General features: G+C 40.1%; 1 protein-coding gene across 2 annotated transcripts in view; it reads left to right on the plus strand.

Moving 5' to 3' along the window:
* ACAD9 (acyl-CoA dehydrogenase family member 9) overlaps window positions 1-16,079 on the plus strand; it is a 46,386-nt gene that overhangs the window by 8,513 nt on the left and 21,794 nt on the right. For both annotated transcript variants that reach the window (XM_060631891.3, XM_060631892.2), the window contains one exon: window positions 15,601-15,702. In XM_060631891.3, the coding sequence (XP_060487874.1) occupies window positions 15,601-15,702 (102 nt within the window). The remainder of the gene's footprint in view (window positions 1-15,600; window positions 15,703-16,079) is intronic.

Raw genomic sequence — 16,079 nt, forward strand, 5'->3', positions numbered from 1 at the left:
TCATTTTATCTTTTTTTTTTCTTTTTTTTTAATTCATTTTTTCAACTTACATCCAAGTTAGTTAGCATATAGTGCAACAGCGATTTCAGGAGTAGGTTCCTTAATGCCCCTGACCCATTTGGCCCATCCCCCCTCCCACAACTCCTCCAGTAACCCTCTGTTTGTTCTCCATATTTAAGAGTTTCTTTTGTTTTGTCCCCCTCCCTGTTTTTATATTATTTTTGCTTCTCTTCCTTTGTGTTCATCTGTTCTGTGTCTTAAAGTCCTCCTATGAGTGAAGTCATATGATATTTGGCTTTCTCTAATTTTGCTTAGTATAATACTCTCTAGTTCCATCCACAAAGTTGCAAATGGCAAGATTTCACTCTTTTTGATTGCTGAGTAATACTCCTTTGTATATATGTACCACATCTTCTTTATCCATTCATCCATCAATGGACATTTGGGCTCTTTCCATACTTTGGCTATTGTCGATAGTGCTGCTATAAACATGGGGTGCATGTGCCCCTTCCAAACAGCATCCCTGTATCCCTTGGATAAATACCTAGTAGTGCAATTGCTGGGTTGTAGGGTAGTTCTATTTTTAATTTTTTGAAGAACCTCTATGCTGTTTTCCAGAGTGGCTGCCCCAGTTTGTGTTCCCACCAGCAGTGCAAGAGATCCTCCTTCTCCGCATCCTCGCCAACATCTGTTGTTAACTGAGTTGTTAAAGTTAGCCATTCTGACTGGCGTGAGGTGGTATCTCATTGTGGTTTTGATTTGTACTTCCCTGATGATGAGTGATGTTGAGCATTTTTTCATGTGTCACTTGGCCATTTGGATGTCTTCTTTGGAGAAGTGTCTATTCCTCTCTTTTGCCCATTTCTTCACTGGATTGTTTGTTTTTTGGGTGTTGAGTTTGACAAGTTCTTTAGAGATTTTGGATACTAACCCTTTATCTGATATGTCATTTGCAAATATCTTCTCCCATTCTCTCGGTTGCCTTTTAGTTTTGCTGATTGTTTCCTTCGCTGTGCAGGAGCTTTTCATTTTGATGAGGTCCCAATAGTTCATTTTTGCTTTGGTTTCCCTTGCCTCTGGAGACATGTTGAGTAAGAAGTTGTTGCAGCCAAGATCGGCCTGCTTTCTCCTCAAAGATTTTGATGGCTTCCTGTCTTACATTGAGGTCTTTCATCCATTTTGAGTTTATTTTTGTCTATGGTGTAAGAAAGTGGTCCAGGTTCGGGGCGCCTGGGTGGCTCAGTCGGTTAAGCGGCCGATTTTGGCTCAGGTCATGATCTCACGGTCCATGAGTTCGAGCCCCGCGTCAGGCTCTGTGCTGACAGCTCAGAGCCTGGAGCCTGTTTCAGATTCTGTGTCTCCCTCTCTCTCTGCCCCTCCCCTGTTCATGCTCTGTCTCTCTCTGTCTCAAAAATAAATAAATGTTAAAAAAAAAAAAAAATTAAAAAAAAAAAAAAAAAGCGGTCCAGGTTCATTTTTCTGCATGTTGCTGTCCAGTTTTCCCAGCACCACTTGCTGAAGAGACTGTCTTTATTCCATTAGATACTCCTTCCTGCTTTGTCAAAGATTAGTTGGCCATACGTTTGTGGGTCCATTTCTGGGTTCTCTGTTCTGTTCCATTGATCTGAGTGTCTGTTCTTGTGCCAGTACCATACTGTCTTAATGATTATAGCTTTGTAATACAGCTTGAAGTCCGGGATTGTGACCCCTCCTGTGTTGGTTTTCTTTTTGAAGATTGCTTTGGCTCTTTGGGGTCTTTTCTGGTTCCATACAAATTTTAGGATTGTTTGCTCTAGCTCTAGGAAGAATGCTGGTGTTATTTTTTTTTTTTTTTTTTTTAATTTTTTTTTTTTTCAACGTTTTGTATTTATTTTTGGGACAGAGAGAGACAGAGCATGAACGGGGGAGGGGCAGAGAGAGAGGGAGACACAGAATCGGAAACAGGCTCCAGGCTCCGAGCCATCAGCCCAGAGCCTGACGCGGGGCTCGAACTCACGGACCGCGAGATCGTGACCTGGCTGAAGTCGGACGCTTAACCGACTGCGCCACCCAGGCGCCCCATGCTGGTGTTATTTTGATAGGGATGGCATTGAATATGTAGATTGCTTTGGGTAGTGTTGACATTTTAACAATATTTGTTCTTCTTATCCAGGAGCATGGAATCTTTTTCCATTTTTTTGTGTCTTCAGTTTCTTTCATAAGCTTTCTATAGTTTTCAGTGTAAAGATTTTTCACCTCTTTGGTTAGATTTATTCCTAGGTAGTTTATGGTTTTGGGTGCAATTGTAAATGAGATCGATTCCTTGATTTCTCTTTCTGTTGTTTCATTGTTGGTGTATAGGAATGCAACCAATTTCTGTGCATTGATTTTGTATCCTGAAACTTTCCTGAATTCATGAATCAGTCTAGCAGTTTTTCGTGGAATCTTTTGGGTTTTCCGTATAGAGTATCTGCAAAGAGGGAAAGTTTGACCTCCTCCTGGCTGATTTGGATGCCTTTTATTCCTTTGTGTTGTCTGATTGCTGAGGCTAAGACTTCCAATACTATGTTGGATAACAATGGCAAGAGTGGACATTCCTGTCTTATTCCTGACCTTAGGGGGAAAGCTCTCAGGTTTTCCCCATTGAGGATGATATTAGTATTGGGTCTTTCATACATGGCTTTTACGATCTTGAGGTGTAATCCTTCTATCCCTACTTTCTTGAGGGTTTTTATCAAGAAAGGATGTTGTATTTTGTCAGGTGCTTTCTCTTCATGTATTGAGAGGATCATATGGTTCTTGTCCTTTCTTTTATTGACGTGATGAGTCACACTGATTGTTTTGTGGATATTGAACCAGCCTTGCATCCCAGGCATAAATCCCACTTGGTCGTGGTGGATAATTTTTAAAATGTATTGTTGGATATGGTTGGCTAATATCTTGTTGAAGATTTTTGCATTCATGTTCATCGGGGAAATTGGTGTGTAGTTCTCCTTTTTACTGGGGTCTTGTCTGGTTTTGGAATCAAGGTAATGCTGGCCTCATAGAATAAGTTTGGAAATTTTCCTTCCATTTTTGTTTTTTGGAACAGCTTCCAAAAAATAGGTATTAACTCTTCTTTAATTGTTTGGTAGAATTTCCCTGGAAATCCATCTGGCCCTGAACTCTTGTTTTTTGGGAGATTTTTTGTTACTAATTCGATTTCTTTACTGGTTGTGGGTCTGTTCAAATTTTCTATTTCTTCCTGTTTCAGTTTTGGTAGTGTATAGGTTTCTAGGAATTTGTCCATTTCTTCCAGATTGCCCATTTTACTAGTGTATAATTGCTCATAATATTCTCTTATTACTGTTTTTATTTCTGCTGTGTTGGTTTTGATCTCTTCTCTTTCATACTTGATTTTATTTATTTGGGCCCTTTCCTTCTTCTTTTTGATCAAACTGGCTAGTGGTTTATCAATTTTGTTCATTCTTTCAAAGGACCAGTTTCTGGTTTCATTGATCATTTTATCTTTTTGAAGAGCAAAAGTTGGAGCACCTTGGTAGCTCAGTCGGTTAAGCATCTGACTCTTGATTTTGGCTCAGGTCATTATCTCACAGTTCATGAGATCGAGCCCCTCATTGGGCTGTGCGTTGACAGCACAGAGCCTACCTGGGATTCTCTATGCCCTTTTCCCTCTCTCTGCCCCTCCCCCCCTCTTAAAATAAATAAATAAACTTTTAAAAGAAGAATAATATTTGTTAAGTAAAGAGCAAATGTTTTTAATACTGATTTAAGTACAATTTTATTTTCTTTTTTAGTTCATATTTTTTTTTTGTATTTTATATAAGAAATCTGCCAAACCTAAGGTCTTGGTGATTTCTGTCTATATTTACTTTAGAAGGCTTATATTTTTAAGTGTTAACATTCAGATTTATGACCCTTTTCCGGTTAATTTTATATATGATGTGAGGTAGAATTGGAGGATTTTTTGCATATGACTGTCCAACTGTTGCAGCAATATTTGCTGAAAAGATTATCCTTTCCCCATTTAATTCACTTGGTACCTTTGCCAAAATCAATTGACCAGAGAATTCTGGGACAATAGCAGAGTGGTAGGAAGCACCAGGAATCTGTCTCCCCACCTGGACAACAGTGGCAGAATCTGTGTGATGTAACTGTTTTTGGAACTCTGGAGTCCATTTAATTTTGGTCAGTTAGCTCTGAGCACAGCTACCCATTCTCCACCCCAGCCCCAAAGTAGTCAGCTGTGCACTTGTTCCTGGAGCAGCTTGCACTCAGCTTGTGGGAGCCAGAGGAGACAAAAACACCTTGGCCGTCAGGTATTAGGGATCTGTGCTCTGATTGCTGCTTCTGATCACAGAGATACAGACCAAAAGGCAGAGACCATTTTTCCACCTTCTCTTATTGTTGCAAACCCTTACCCCTGTAGCGAAAGTGACAGTCAGGGGATGCTGTGTCTTTTCTTGTTCCCCCCACCCTTCATTTTTCTTTTTCCTCTTTTGGGAACCAGATTGAAGACCAGGACATTCAAAAGCAATCATATATACAGGGGGAATTAGAAAGTCACCACATATGCCCAGGGAAAGGCATAGACTCAGGAAGGACCTGAGAAGGCCTTAGATTTATACCTGGGGCTGATCACTGGCACTGTTTTAAAAACAACAACAACAACAACAACAACAAAAAAACAGTTTTTTAAAATCCAAACATCAAAAGTACAATCAACAAAAGCAAAAATCAACATATGGGACTGTAGCAAACTTAAAAACTTCCGCACAGCAAAAGAAACCATCACTTAAGAATTGGGAGAAAATATTTGCAAACCATATATTGGATAAGGGGTTAATATCTAAAATACGTAAAGAACTCTTACAACTCAGTAGCAAACTCAGGCAATCCAATTTAAAAAAGGGCAGAGGAACTAAATAGTCATTTTCCAGAGAAGACATACAGATGGCCAACAGGTACAAGGGGTGCCCAATGTGAGTAGTCATCAGGGAAAGTCAAATCAGAAGCACACTGAAGTATCAGCTCACACCTATTAGAACAGCTCTCATCAAGAAGATGAGATAAAAGTGTTGACACAGATGTAGAGAAAAGGGAATCCGTGTACCCTTTTGAAGGGAATGTGACTGTTTCAGACATCGTGGAAAACAGCATAGTGGTTCCCCGAGTGAAAATACGGGGGCACCTGAGTGGCTCGGTCTTTAAGCATCTGACTTCGGCTCAGGTCATGATCTCACGGTCCAGGAGTTTGAGCCTCACATCTGGTGAGCTCAAGCCCCAACTTCTCTCTCTCTGCCCCTCACTCACTTGTGCCCTCCCCTCTCCACCCCCCCCCCCCAAAAAAAAAAAGAAAGAAAAAGAAAATAGAATTATGGAGCCACCTGGGTGGCTCAGTCGGTTAAGTGTCTGACTCTTGATCTCAGGTCAGGTCTTGATCTAAGGACTGTGGGTTCAAGCTCCATGCTGGGCTCTATGCTGGGCATTGAGCCTACCAAAAAAAAAAAAAAAAAAAAAAAAAATTACCAAAGGTTCCATCAGTTCTACCTCTGGGTATATATCCAAAGAAAACAGAAAATGAAAATTGGGTATCAGAAAGATGTGCATTCCCATTTTTATTGCAGCGTTAATCACAGTAGCCAAGCTGTGGAAACAACCTAAGTACCCATCAACTGATGAATAAAGTGTGAGTTATGTGCGTATATAAACACACACAAGCCTGCTGTTTGCAACAACATGAATAGACCTTGAGGACATCATGCTAGGTGAGATAAGCCAGAGAAAGACAAATACTGTAAAACATCACTTGGGGCGCCTGGGTGGCTCAATCGGTTAAGCGGCCGACTTCGGCTCAGGTCATGATCTCGCGGTCCGTGAGTTCAAGCCCCGCGTCGGGCTCTGTGCTGACAGCTCAGAGCCTGGAGCCTGTTTCAGATTCTGTGTCTCCCTCTCTCTGACCCTCCCCTGTTCATGCTCTGTCTCTCCCTCTCTCAAAAATAAATAAAACATTTTAAAAAAATTAAAAAAAAAAAGAAAAAACATCACTTACATGTGGAATCTAAAAAAGCCAAGCTCCTAAAAACAGTAGAATGGTAGTTACCAGGGGGTGACGGTACAGGAGAGATGTTTAAGGATACAAATTTGCAACTACTAGATAAATAAGTCTTTAGCAGTATAGTGATTATAGACAACAAAACTGTATTATAAACCCCAAATGTGCTAAGGCATAAGGTCTTACTCCCACCACAAAAAAGACATGAAAAATATATGATGCAATAGAAGCATTAGCTAAGGCTACAATGGCCATCTTATTGCAATATATAAATGTATCAAATTTAACATGTGGTATCCTTAAACTTTTAAAAAAATTTTTTTTAAAGCTTATTCATTTTTCAGAGGGACAGAACACAACAGGGGAGGGGAGAGAGAGAGGAAGACACAGAATCCAAAGCAGGCTCCAGGCTCCCAGCTGTCAGCACAGAGTGCAATACCGGGGCTCAAACCCATGAACCGTGAGATCATGAACTGAGCCAAAGTTGGACGCTTAACAGACTGAGCCACCCAGGTATCCCTAGTATCCTTAAATTTAGACAATGCTACATATCAAATATATTCAATTAAAAGAACAAAAAGCAGAAGCAGAAACCCTGCAAACTCTGGGGGAGAGGGAAGATCTGATTTCCAGAGTTACCACCTTTTATCAGATTCACATCTCCAGGGGGGGAAAAAAAAAAAAAATCACAAGGCATACAAAGAAGCAGGAAAGAACGGCCTGTTCAAAGAAAAACAAAACCAAACCAACGAAACAGTAGAAACTGTTTCTGTGAAAGATCTGATGGAGGACCAGACTTTAAACCTGCTGTCTTAAAGATGCTCAAAGAACCCATGGTAGACATGAAGAAAGTCAAGAATGTATGAACAAAATGGAAATGCTAATAAAGAGAAAACCTGGGAAGAAACCCCTTCTTCAACTCATTTATCAGTGCTAGGAGTTTTTTGGGTAGGTCGTGGAGGATTTTCTGCATAGACAGTGGTGTTGGTGAAGGGCAGTTTTCTTTCTTTCTTTCCAGTCTGGTTTCCCTTTCTTTACTTGTTTCATCGTGGTGGCTAAAACCTCCAGTATGGTGTTGAACATAAGTAGTAAAAGCAGACTTCCTTGCCTTGTTCCTGATCTTGGGGCGAGGCAGGCAGTCTTTGACCGCTAGGTGTGATGTTAGCTGTACTTCTGTCCACGCTCTGTATTAGGTCAAGGGAGGTTCCTTCCATTACTAGTTTGCTGACCATTTTCATCATAAATTGTATCGAATTTTGTCCAGTGCTTTTTTTCCACATCTCTTGAGGTGATTATTTTTTGTCTTTATGGACCTGGTAAATTGCATGTTGATTGCTCACCCACCTCACATTTCCAGGATAATTCATACTTGGTCGTGATGTTATTACGCTTTCTTACATTGTTGGGTTCAGTTTGCTAAAATTTTAAGAATGTTTGCATCTGTGTTCCTGGACATATTTGTCTGTAGTTTAATTTTCTGTGATTTTTTTAAAATCAGAATAATGCTGGCCTGCCATATAGACTAAGTCAGGAAGTGTTTCCTCCTCTTAAAGTTTCTTTGAGGCCTTGTGTAAGGTTGGTGTTATTTCTTCCCTAAATATTTGGCAGAATTCAGCAGTGAAGCTATTTGAGCCTTGAATTTTCTTAATGGGAAAGTTAACTAATTCAATTTCTTTAATAGATATAAGGCTATTTAGATTATATAATTCTGTGAACTTTGATGGTTCATAAATTTTAAGGAATTTATTCATTTTATCAAAGTTGTTGAGCCTACTAACTTGAAGTTGTTTATAATCATCTCTTTATCCTCTTTTTTTCTTTAAACAAATTTTTTTATGTTTATTTTTGAGAGCAAGAGAGACTGAGCATGAGTGGGAGAGGGGCAGAGGGAGAGAGAGAGAGAGAGAGAGAGAAGAGAAGAGAAGAGAAGAGAAGAGAAGAGAAGAGAAGAGAAGAGAAGAGGAGCACGAGCAGGGGAGGGGCAGAGGGAGAGGGAGACACAGAATCCAAAGCAGGCTCCAGGCTCCGAGCTGTTAGCATGGAGCCTGACATGGGGCTCGAACTCACAACCCGTGAGATCATGACCAGAGCCAGTCAGAGGCTTAACTGACTGAGCCACCCAGGTGCCCCATTATCTCTTTATCCTCTTAAAGACTGTAGGCTTTGTGCTGATATTCCCATTGTTGATTTCTAAAAAGTGGTCCATTATGGTCAGGGAACATTGTATGACTTGAGTTCTCTGAGATTTACTGAAATTTGTTTTATGGCCATAATACGGTCTACTTTGTGGGTGTTCTTCCATGTGCATTTGAAACAATATTCTCCCATCGTTTGGTTGAGTGCCCTATAAATGTCAATTAGGACAGATTGGCTGGTAGTGTTGTTCTAATGTATCCTTACAAATTTTTTTAGCGACTTTTTCCATCAGTTAATGAGAGAGGGATGTTGACCTTTCCAGCATGGTTGTATGTTTTTTTCCTTTTCATTTCTATCAGGTTTTTTTCATGTATTTTGAGGCTTCGGTATCAGGTGCATGAAAATTCAGGATTATTTGTCTGTATGTTGAGTTGCTGAGTCCTTATGAAATGAAATGATCTTTTTATTCATGGTGATAGCATTTGTTTAGAAATCTACTTTGCCTGGTGTTGCTACTCCAGCTGTTCTTTTTTTTTTTTTTTTTTTTTTGCTTATTTTGAGAGAGGGAGAGCAAGCATGCATAGGGGAGAGGCAAAATGAGAACCCCAAGCAGGCTCTGCACTGCAGCACAGAGCCCGATGCAGGGCTCGATCTCGCGAACCGTGAGATCATGACCTGAGCTGAAATCAAGAGTCAGACACCCAGCCCGACTGAGCCACCCAGGTGCCCCACCAGCTGTCTTTTGATTTGTGTTAGTATAGTATGTTTTTTTCATCCTCTTGACCGATTTGTGTTTTATACTCCAAGTGGGTTTCTCTTCCACTTAATAAGCATAGAAGGGATTGTAGAAATACAAAATTATCATGAAGCACACCCTATAGTAAAGTTGTTGTAGCCAAGTTCCACTAATGGATGCTAGTGTTACCGGGTTAAAGTTCGAGGAGAAACAGTTTGTTTATATAATCTCAAAGTAGTTTCCCTATGATATTTACTAATTACAAAGGGGAAAATGGTAACTTTATATAGAGAATCTTGGCAGACACCACCTTGCACAAGTATTCAAGGTTAGTATCACCAGTAGTGAGACTTAGTGACATCATGTACCCCCTGATATGATATTCCAAATCATGAGAAGACTTCATAACGCCTGTGATACTCTTGCCCAAAACATATAACCTCAGGCTAGTCGTGTCAAAACATCAGGCAAACCCAAATTGAAGGACATTCTACAAAGTAACCGGTGTTTCAAAAGTATCAGGGCCACAAAAGACCAGGAAATACTGAAGAACTCTCACAGACTGTAGGATACTAAGGAGACATCACTACGTACAATGTAGAATCCTGGATTGGATCCAGGAACAGAAAAAGGACATTAATGGATAAGAAGTGAAATTAATTCTGGAAGTGAGTTAGTAATATTGTATGAATGCCAGTTTCCTAATTTTGAGAATTTTTTCTGGTTCTTACAAGGTTCTCTTAAAAGCGGGATGAAGAGTATATAGGAACTCTATACTATTTTTGTAACTTTTCTTTAAATCTGAAATTATTTCAAAAAAAAAAGATTTTTTTAATGTTTATTTTTGAGACAGAGAATGAATGGGAGAGGGTAGGAGAGAGAGAGAGACACAGAATCCGAAGCAGGCTCCAGGCTCCGAGCTGTCAGCACAGAGCCCAACATGGGGCTTGAACCCACAGACTGTGACACCATGACCTGAGCTGAAGTCAGGCACTCAACCGACTGAGCCACCAGGCACCCCTGTCTGCCTGCTATTTCTAATCTTCATTTCCTCCAGTGTAACTGGATTTCTTTCTGGTACCATCCCTTTCCATGGGAAGACTTTTTGATATTTCTTGTGTAGCTTTGCAGGATGAATGTTTTCAAGTTTTATGTGTGTGAAGTTTATTTCATCAGAAAAGATTTCTTTGTTGACGGTATTGTTCTTCCAGCCCCTTGAAGGCTTTGCTCCACTGTCTTCTGACTTAGTGTTGTTTCCAGCGAGGTGTCTGCCGCCATCTTATTCTTACATAACGTCTCTTTATTCTCTGGCTGCTTTTGATTGGGTCTAGGAAAATCGGATTATAATATGTGTTGGTGTAGTTTTCTTCCCATTTCTTTTGCTTGGGATTCTTTGAACTTTGGTTCTTTGGTCTGTGTGTTCATAGTATTGACCAACTTTAATTAGCTTTTGGCCATTATTTCTTTAAAATTTTTTTTAGCACCACATCTCCTGCCCTCTCCTCCCCCACCCTCCTTTGGGGACTCCAAGTGTGTGTGTGTGTGTGTGTGTGTGTGTGTGTGTGTGTTCTCTAGAAGTTCAACTTGTATGTTTCTGTTTCTTCCATATCTCCTTAACATGCTTGTATTTTTTCTACCTTTCTCAAGCATTTGGAATATAGTTATAATGGCTCTTTTAATGTCTTTGTCTACTATCTGTATTGTTTATGTGTCATGTTCAGTTGATTGTTGTTTCTTTTCACTGTCAGACTGTCAGTCATATTTCCCTGCTTCTGCATGTGCCTGGTAGTTTCCTACTGGGTAGCAGTCACTGTGGGTTCCACATCATTGGTGCCAGGTGCGTGCATGCGTGTGTGTGTGTGATGTTAAGCTTTGTTCTAGGGTACGGTAAATTACTTTGGAACAGTTTGATCCTTTGAAGGGTTGCTCTCTCCCCCACTACCCAAAGAGTAAGTTAAAGTGTTTTCATTGTGTTCATGTGTTGTCTGAAACCATTCTTTTATGTGGAAATGAGAGCACAGTAGGAAATGTGGGCATTTTATGTACCAGTTAACAAGGAATGAGATACAAAATACTCATATTTACATACCAAAATTATTGCAAATAAAAAGTCCCTAGACACTATTGATAATGCCTCTTAAAATTATTTTGAATATAAGAGAGGGTCCTATATTGTCTACAACAGCAGAATTAAATTGGATTGTTTAATACTGCCTGAGGACCAGTTTATCCTTTTTTATAGTTAAATGATCATTTTATTTTATTATATTTTAATTGAAGTGTAATTAACATATAATATTATATTAGTTTCAGGTAAACAATCTAGTGAGTGATGCAAAGTTTATGTACATTACAAAGTGATCACCAGTATAAATCTAGCTCCCATCTGTCACCATACAAAGTTGTTACCTATTATTAACTGTATTCCTTTTGCTGTACATTGTATCCCTGTGTCTTTTTTTTTTTTTTTTCTCGTAACTGGAAGTTTATATCTTTTTTTTTTTTTTTTTTTTTTTAAATTTTTTTTTAACGTTTTTATTTTTTATTTTTGAGACAGAGAGAGACAGAGCATGAACAGGGGAGGGGCAGAGAGAGAGGGAGACACAGAATCTGAAACAGGCTCCAGGCTCTGAGCTGTCAGCACAGAGCCCGACGCGGGGCTCGAACTCACGGACCGTGAGATCATGACCTGAGCCGAAGTCGGATGCTTAACCAACCAAGCCACCCAGGTGCCCCGGAAGTTTATATCTTTTAATTCCCTTCCCCTACTTCTGCCTAGCCCTCCATCCCCCCTCCCCTCTGGCAACCACCTTATTGTTCTCTGTGTCTGTGAGTCTGTTTCTGTTTTGGTTCTTTTGTTTTTTAGATTCCACATATAAGTGAAAGCATACGGTCTTTGTCTTATCATTTCACTAAGTATGATACCCTCTCCATCTATCCATGTTGTCACAAATGACATGATTTCATTTTTTTTATAGCTGAGTAGTATTGCATTGTATATGTACATACCACATCTTTTTATCCATTCATCTATTGATGGACACTTAGTTTGCTTCTGTATTTTGGCCGTTGTTAATAACGTTGCAGTAAAGATAGAGGCAGTATGTACTTTTTCAAATTGGTGTTTTTGCTTCCTTAATACAAATACCCCGAAGTGGAATTACTGAATTGTATGGCAGTTCTATTTTAACATTTTTGAGGAACCTTCATACTGTTTTTCCACAGTGGCTGCCCCATTTTGCATTCCCACTAATAGTGCACAAGGGTTACTTTTTTCTCCACATCCTCACCGACACTTGTTATTTCTTGTCTTTTTGGTACTAACCATGCTGACATGCCTGAGGTGACATTTTATTGTGGTTTTGATTTGCTTTTCCCTGATGATTAATGATGTTCAGCATCTTTTCTTGTGTCTAATGGTCATCTGTATGCTGTCTTTGGAGGACTGTCTAGTCACATCCTCCGTCCATTTTTTAATTGGATTGTTTTTTGACATGGAGCTTTGAGTTCTTTATGTATTTTGGATATTGATCCCTTATCAGATCTCTTATTTGCAAATATTTTCTTCCATTCAGTAGGTTGCCTTTTATGTTGATGGTTTCCTTTGCTGTGCACAAGCTTTTTATTTTTTTTATATATTTACTTTGAGAGCATGCACGTGCATGAGTTGGGGAGAAGCAGAGAGAGGGAGAGGGAATCCCAAGCCGGCTCCACTTAAACCTCATGAACCAACTTCTGCTAGCTTCACACTCAGCTGTGGGTTTGTCATCTGTGGCCTTTATTATGTTAAGTTCCTTCTATCCCTACTTTGTTGAGAGTTTTAATCAGAAATGGATGTTGAATTTTATTAAGTGCTTTTTTAAAAATTTATTTTTTTTTAATTTTTTAAAATTTACATCCAAATTAGCATATAGTGAAACAATGATTTCAGGAGTAGATTCCTTAATGCCCCTGACCCATTTAGCCCATCCCCCCTCCTACACCCCCTCCAGTAACCCTCTGTCTGTTCTCCATATTTATGAGTCTCTTATGTTTTGTCCTCATCCCTGTTTTTATCTTATTTTTGCTTCCCTTCCCTTATGTTCATCTGTTCTGCCTCTTAAAGTCCTCATATGAGTGAAGTCATATGATTTTTGTCTTTCTCTGACTAATTCACTTAGCATAATACCCTCTAGTTCCATCCATGTAGTTGCAGATGGCAAGATTTCATTCTTTTGATTGCTGGGTAATACTCCATTGTGTATATATATGTACCACATCTTCTTTATCCATTCATCCGTCGATGGGCATTTGGGCTCTTTCCATACTTTGGCTATTGTCAATAGTGCTGCTATAAACATTGGGGTGCATGTGCCCCTTTGAAACAGCACACCTGTATCCCATGGATAAATGCCTAGTCGTGCAATTGCTGGGTCGTAGGGTAGTTCTGTTTTCAGTTTTTTGAGGAACCTCCATACTGTTTTCCAGAGTGGCTGCACCAGCTTGCATTCCCATGATTTTTATCCTTTTTGTTAATGTGATGTATCACATCGATTTGCAGATATTGAACCATCTTTGCATCCCCGGATAAATCCCACTTGATCATAGTGAATGATCCATTTGTTATATTACTGAATTCAGTATTTGTTAGTGTTCTGTTGAGGATTTTGCATCAATATTCCCTCAGGGATATTGACCTCTAATTTTGGTGGTGTCTTTGGTTTTGGTCAAGGCCTGCTTTCAAGTGTCGTTTGGTGGGAGTAGAGCAGCCTGTAGAGCAGTGTTTGTCAACCTGTTTTTCATTATTGCCCCCTCTCCTCCTGTCCTTTATGGCCCCCTATTTACACCCTACTAATGAAACTTTAATGCCACAGTTGTAACAAATATCTGTTTGTGTATTATTTGTATTTCTGGTCTTTATACATTAAAAAAATATTTTTGGCTGCTCCACGCCAGACCCAGTTTTTTTTATACCTTGGGGAGTGCTGTTGCCCTTGTTGAGAATTCGTGATCTAGGGCTAATTCTCTACTGGTGACATGTTTCTCTCGTGCGTGCTGTGCCCAGTGCCCTGTGCATTTAGTGTCTTGTGGAAGGAGGTCATTCCAGTCCCTGGTACTCCATCTCCGTTGGAAGCAGAGCCTCCCCCCCCCCACCCCCCCCCCCCAGATCCTGGCGGTTTCTTATTACACATACTCTACCTAGTACAGCCCAAGCATTCCACTCCAAAATAGTGATGCAAGAGAAATGAAGACAGAGCTGTGTGAAATGAGCATATGAATGTTTGTGGAAGCTCTGTTTCTAAGAACCAAAACCTGAGAGCCATCCAAATGTCCATCGAGAGGTGAATGGATAAGCTGGTTTTTACCCATACGGTAGAGTATTGAACAGTAAAAAGTATTATGATAAAGTACTGAAACATGCAGCAATATGGATGAATCTCAAAATCATACTGAGTCAAAGAAGCCAGCCCCCCAAAATACATTCTGTGTGATCCCATTTATATAAAACTCAAAAATGCAGACTAATCTACAGACACAAAGGAGGTTGCCTGGGGTTGGAAATGGACTGAGGGATTGATCACAAAGGAGCATGAGGAGGCTTGGTGGAAAACGAAATTTTTATTCTTTATTTATTTGGTGGGAGTAGTTTCATGGGAAGATGTGAGAACTCAACAAATGAAATATTGTAAATATGTAAGGTTTACTATATGCCACTTGTATATGTCAGTAAAGCTGTAAAAAAGGTAAATAAAAAAATGAGAGGTTTGGAGTTTTGGAGGGAATGTGTATTTCTCCTTTGTGACCTCTGTGCATAAAAATTCCCAAGTGCAGGTTATGATAGTTTTTCAAATTTATGTTAGTAGTGAAATTTAATTTGCTGACAGTTTGAAAGGGCATTTGAACTTGCTTCAGGCAAAATCGTGTATGTATAAAGTGCACGATGATAGACCTAATGCCGCTGGTTGCTCCATTCTGCTCTAAGGGAAGTGAGTAGGTGTTAAACAGATTACGCCGCCCTCAGAACCTGTGGGCTGTGGTGAAGCAGTTGTGATTTCTGTAGACTAGGTGAATGTGGGTCCAGATAGCGCCCAGAATTTGGCTATCTAGCCTCACATTTTTGGACAGTTTTGGAAGTTGCATGCTTAGTTTCTAATTTTCTAGAAGGTAATGGTAATAAAAAATTCAGGTAGAGTATGCCTTCAGAAAAGTTTATATTGTGTAATTTGCTGGAGTTTTACGCAGGAAATACACCCATGTGAATAGCACCCAGATACAGGACACTACCTGGTACTGGTCATCTTTCTTTCTTTTTAATTTTTTTCTTCTTCACGTTTATTTATTATTGAGAGACAGAGAAAGACAGAGCATGAGCAGGGGAGGGGCAGAGAGAGAGGGAGACACAGAATCGGAAGCAGGCTCCAGGCTCCGAGCTGTCAGCACAGAGCCCGACACAGGACTTGAACTCACAAACCGCGAGATCATGACCTGAGCCGAAGTCGGACGCTTAACCGACTGAGCCACCCAGACACCCCTGGTCATTTTTCAAAATCAAGTGCTGGCTGGGCTGATTAATTAGGTGAGCTTGAGCACCTGCTGACTAACTGACCTGACCACTCCGTTTTGAAGTTTCTGACCCTGGGGAAATTGTTCTGTTTACTTTTATTTGTCTAAACATAGCTTCTGTTTTACTTAATCAAACATTTTCTCTTGGCAGTGGATTCTCAAAGAATTGACCGGGAGGAAAAAATCCCAGATGAAACGTTAGAGAAACTGAAGAGCCTGGGTCTTTTTGGGATGCAAGTCCCAGAAGAATATGGTAAGTAAAGGAAAACACCACCCTGCTGGCTCTTAAGAAAGTGCTTCATATTTGCCCCAAAAAAGGGTTCTGTTTGGGAAAGAACAGTATGTTCTTTCACAGAAGTCAGGAGCTTTTCTTGATATTTTGTCTCCCTACCTGGTTTATCTCCAGAAGTTACAGTTAGGCCTGTGTTGTTCCTCTCCCACCCCTGTAGCCAGGCACCCCTGGGGGGCCTCAGTGTCTACAGAATAAGTTCCCACTGTTACCCAGTCTGGAGCTGGTCCAGTCTGAGACCAAATGTGAACATTTAGGACCAACTAGGTGTAATGGAGTGCAATGCCGGCTTGATTCTGAAGCGTGTGTGTGTGTGTGTGTGTGTGTGTGTGTGTGTGTAT

Source organism: Panthera onca, chromosome A2 (assembly GCF_046562875.1).
Source record: "Panthera onca isolate mPanOnc1 chromosome A2, mPanOnc1 haplotype 2, whole genome shotgun sequence".
Lineage (NCBI taxonomy): Eukaryota > Metazoa > Chordata > Mammalia > Carnivora > Felidae > Panthera > Panthera onca.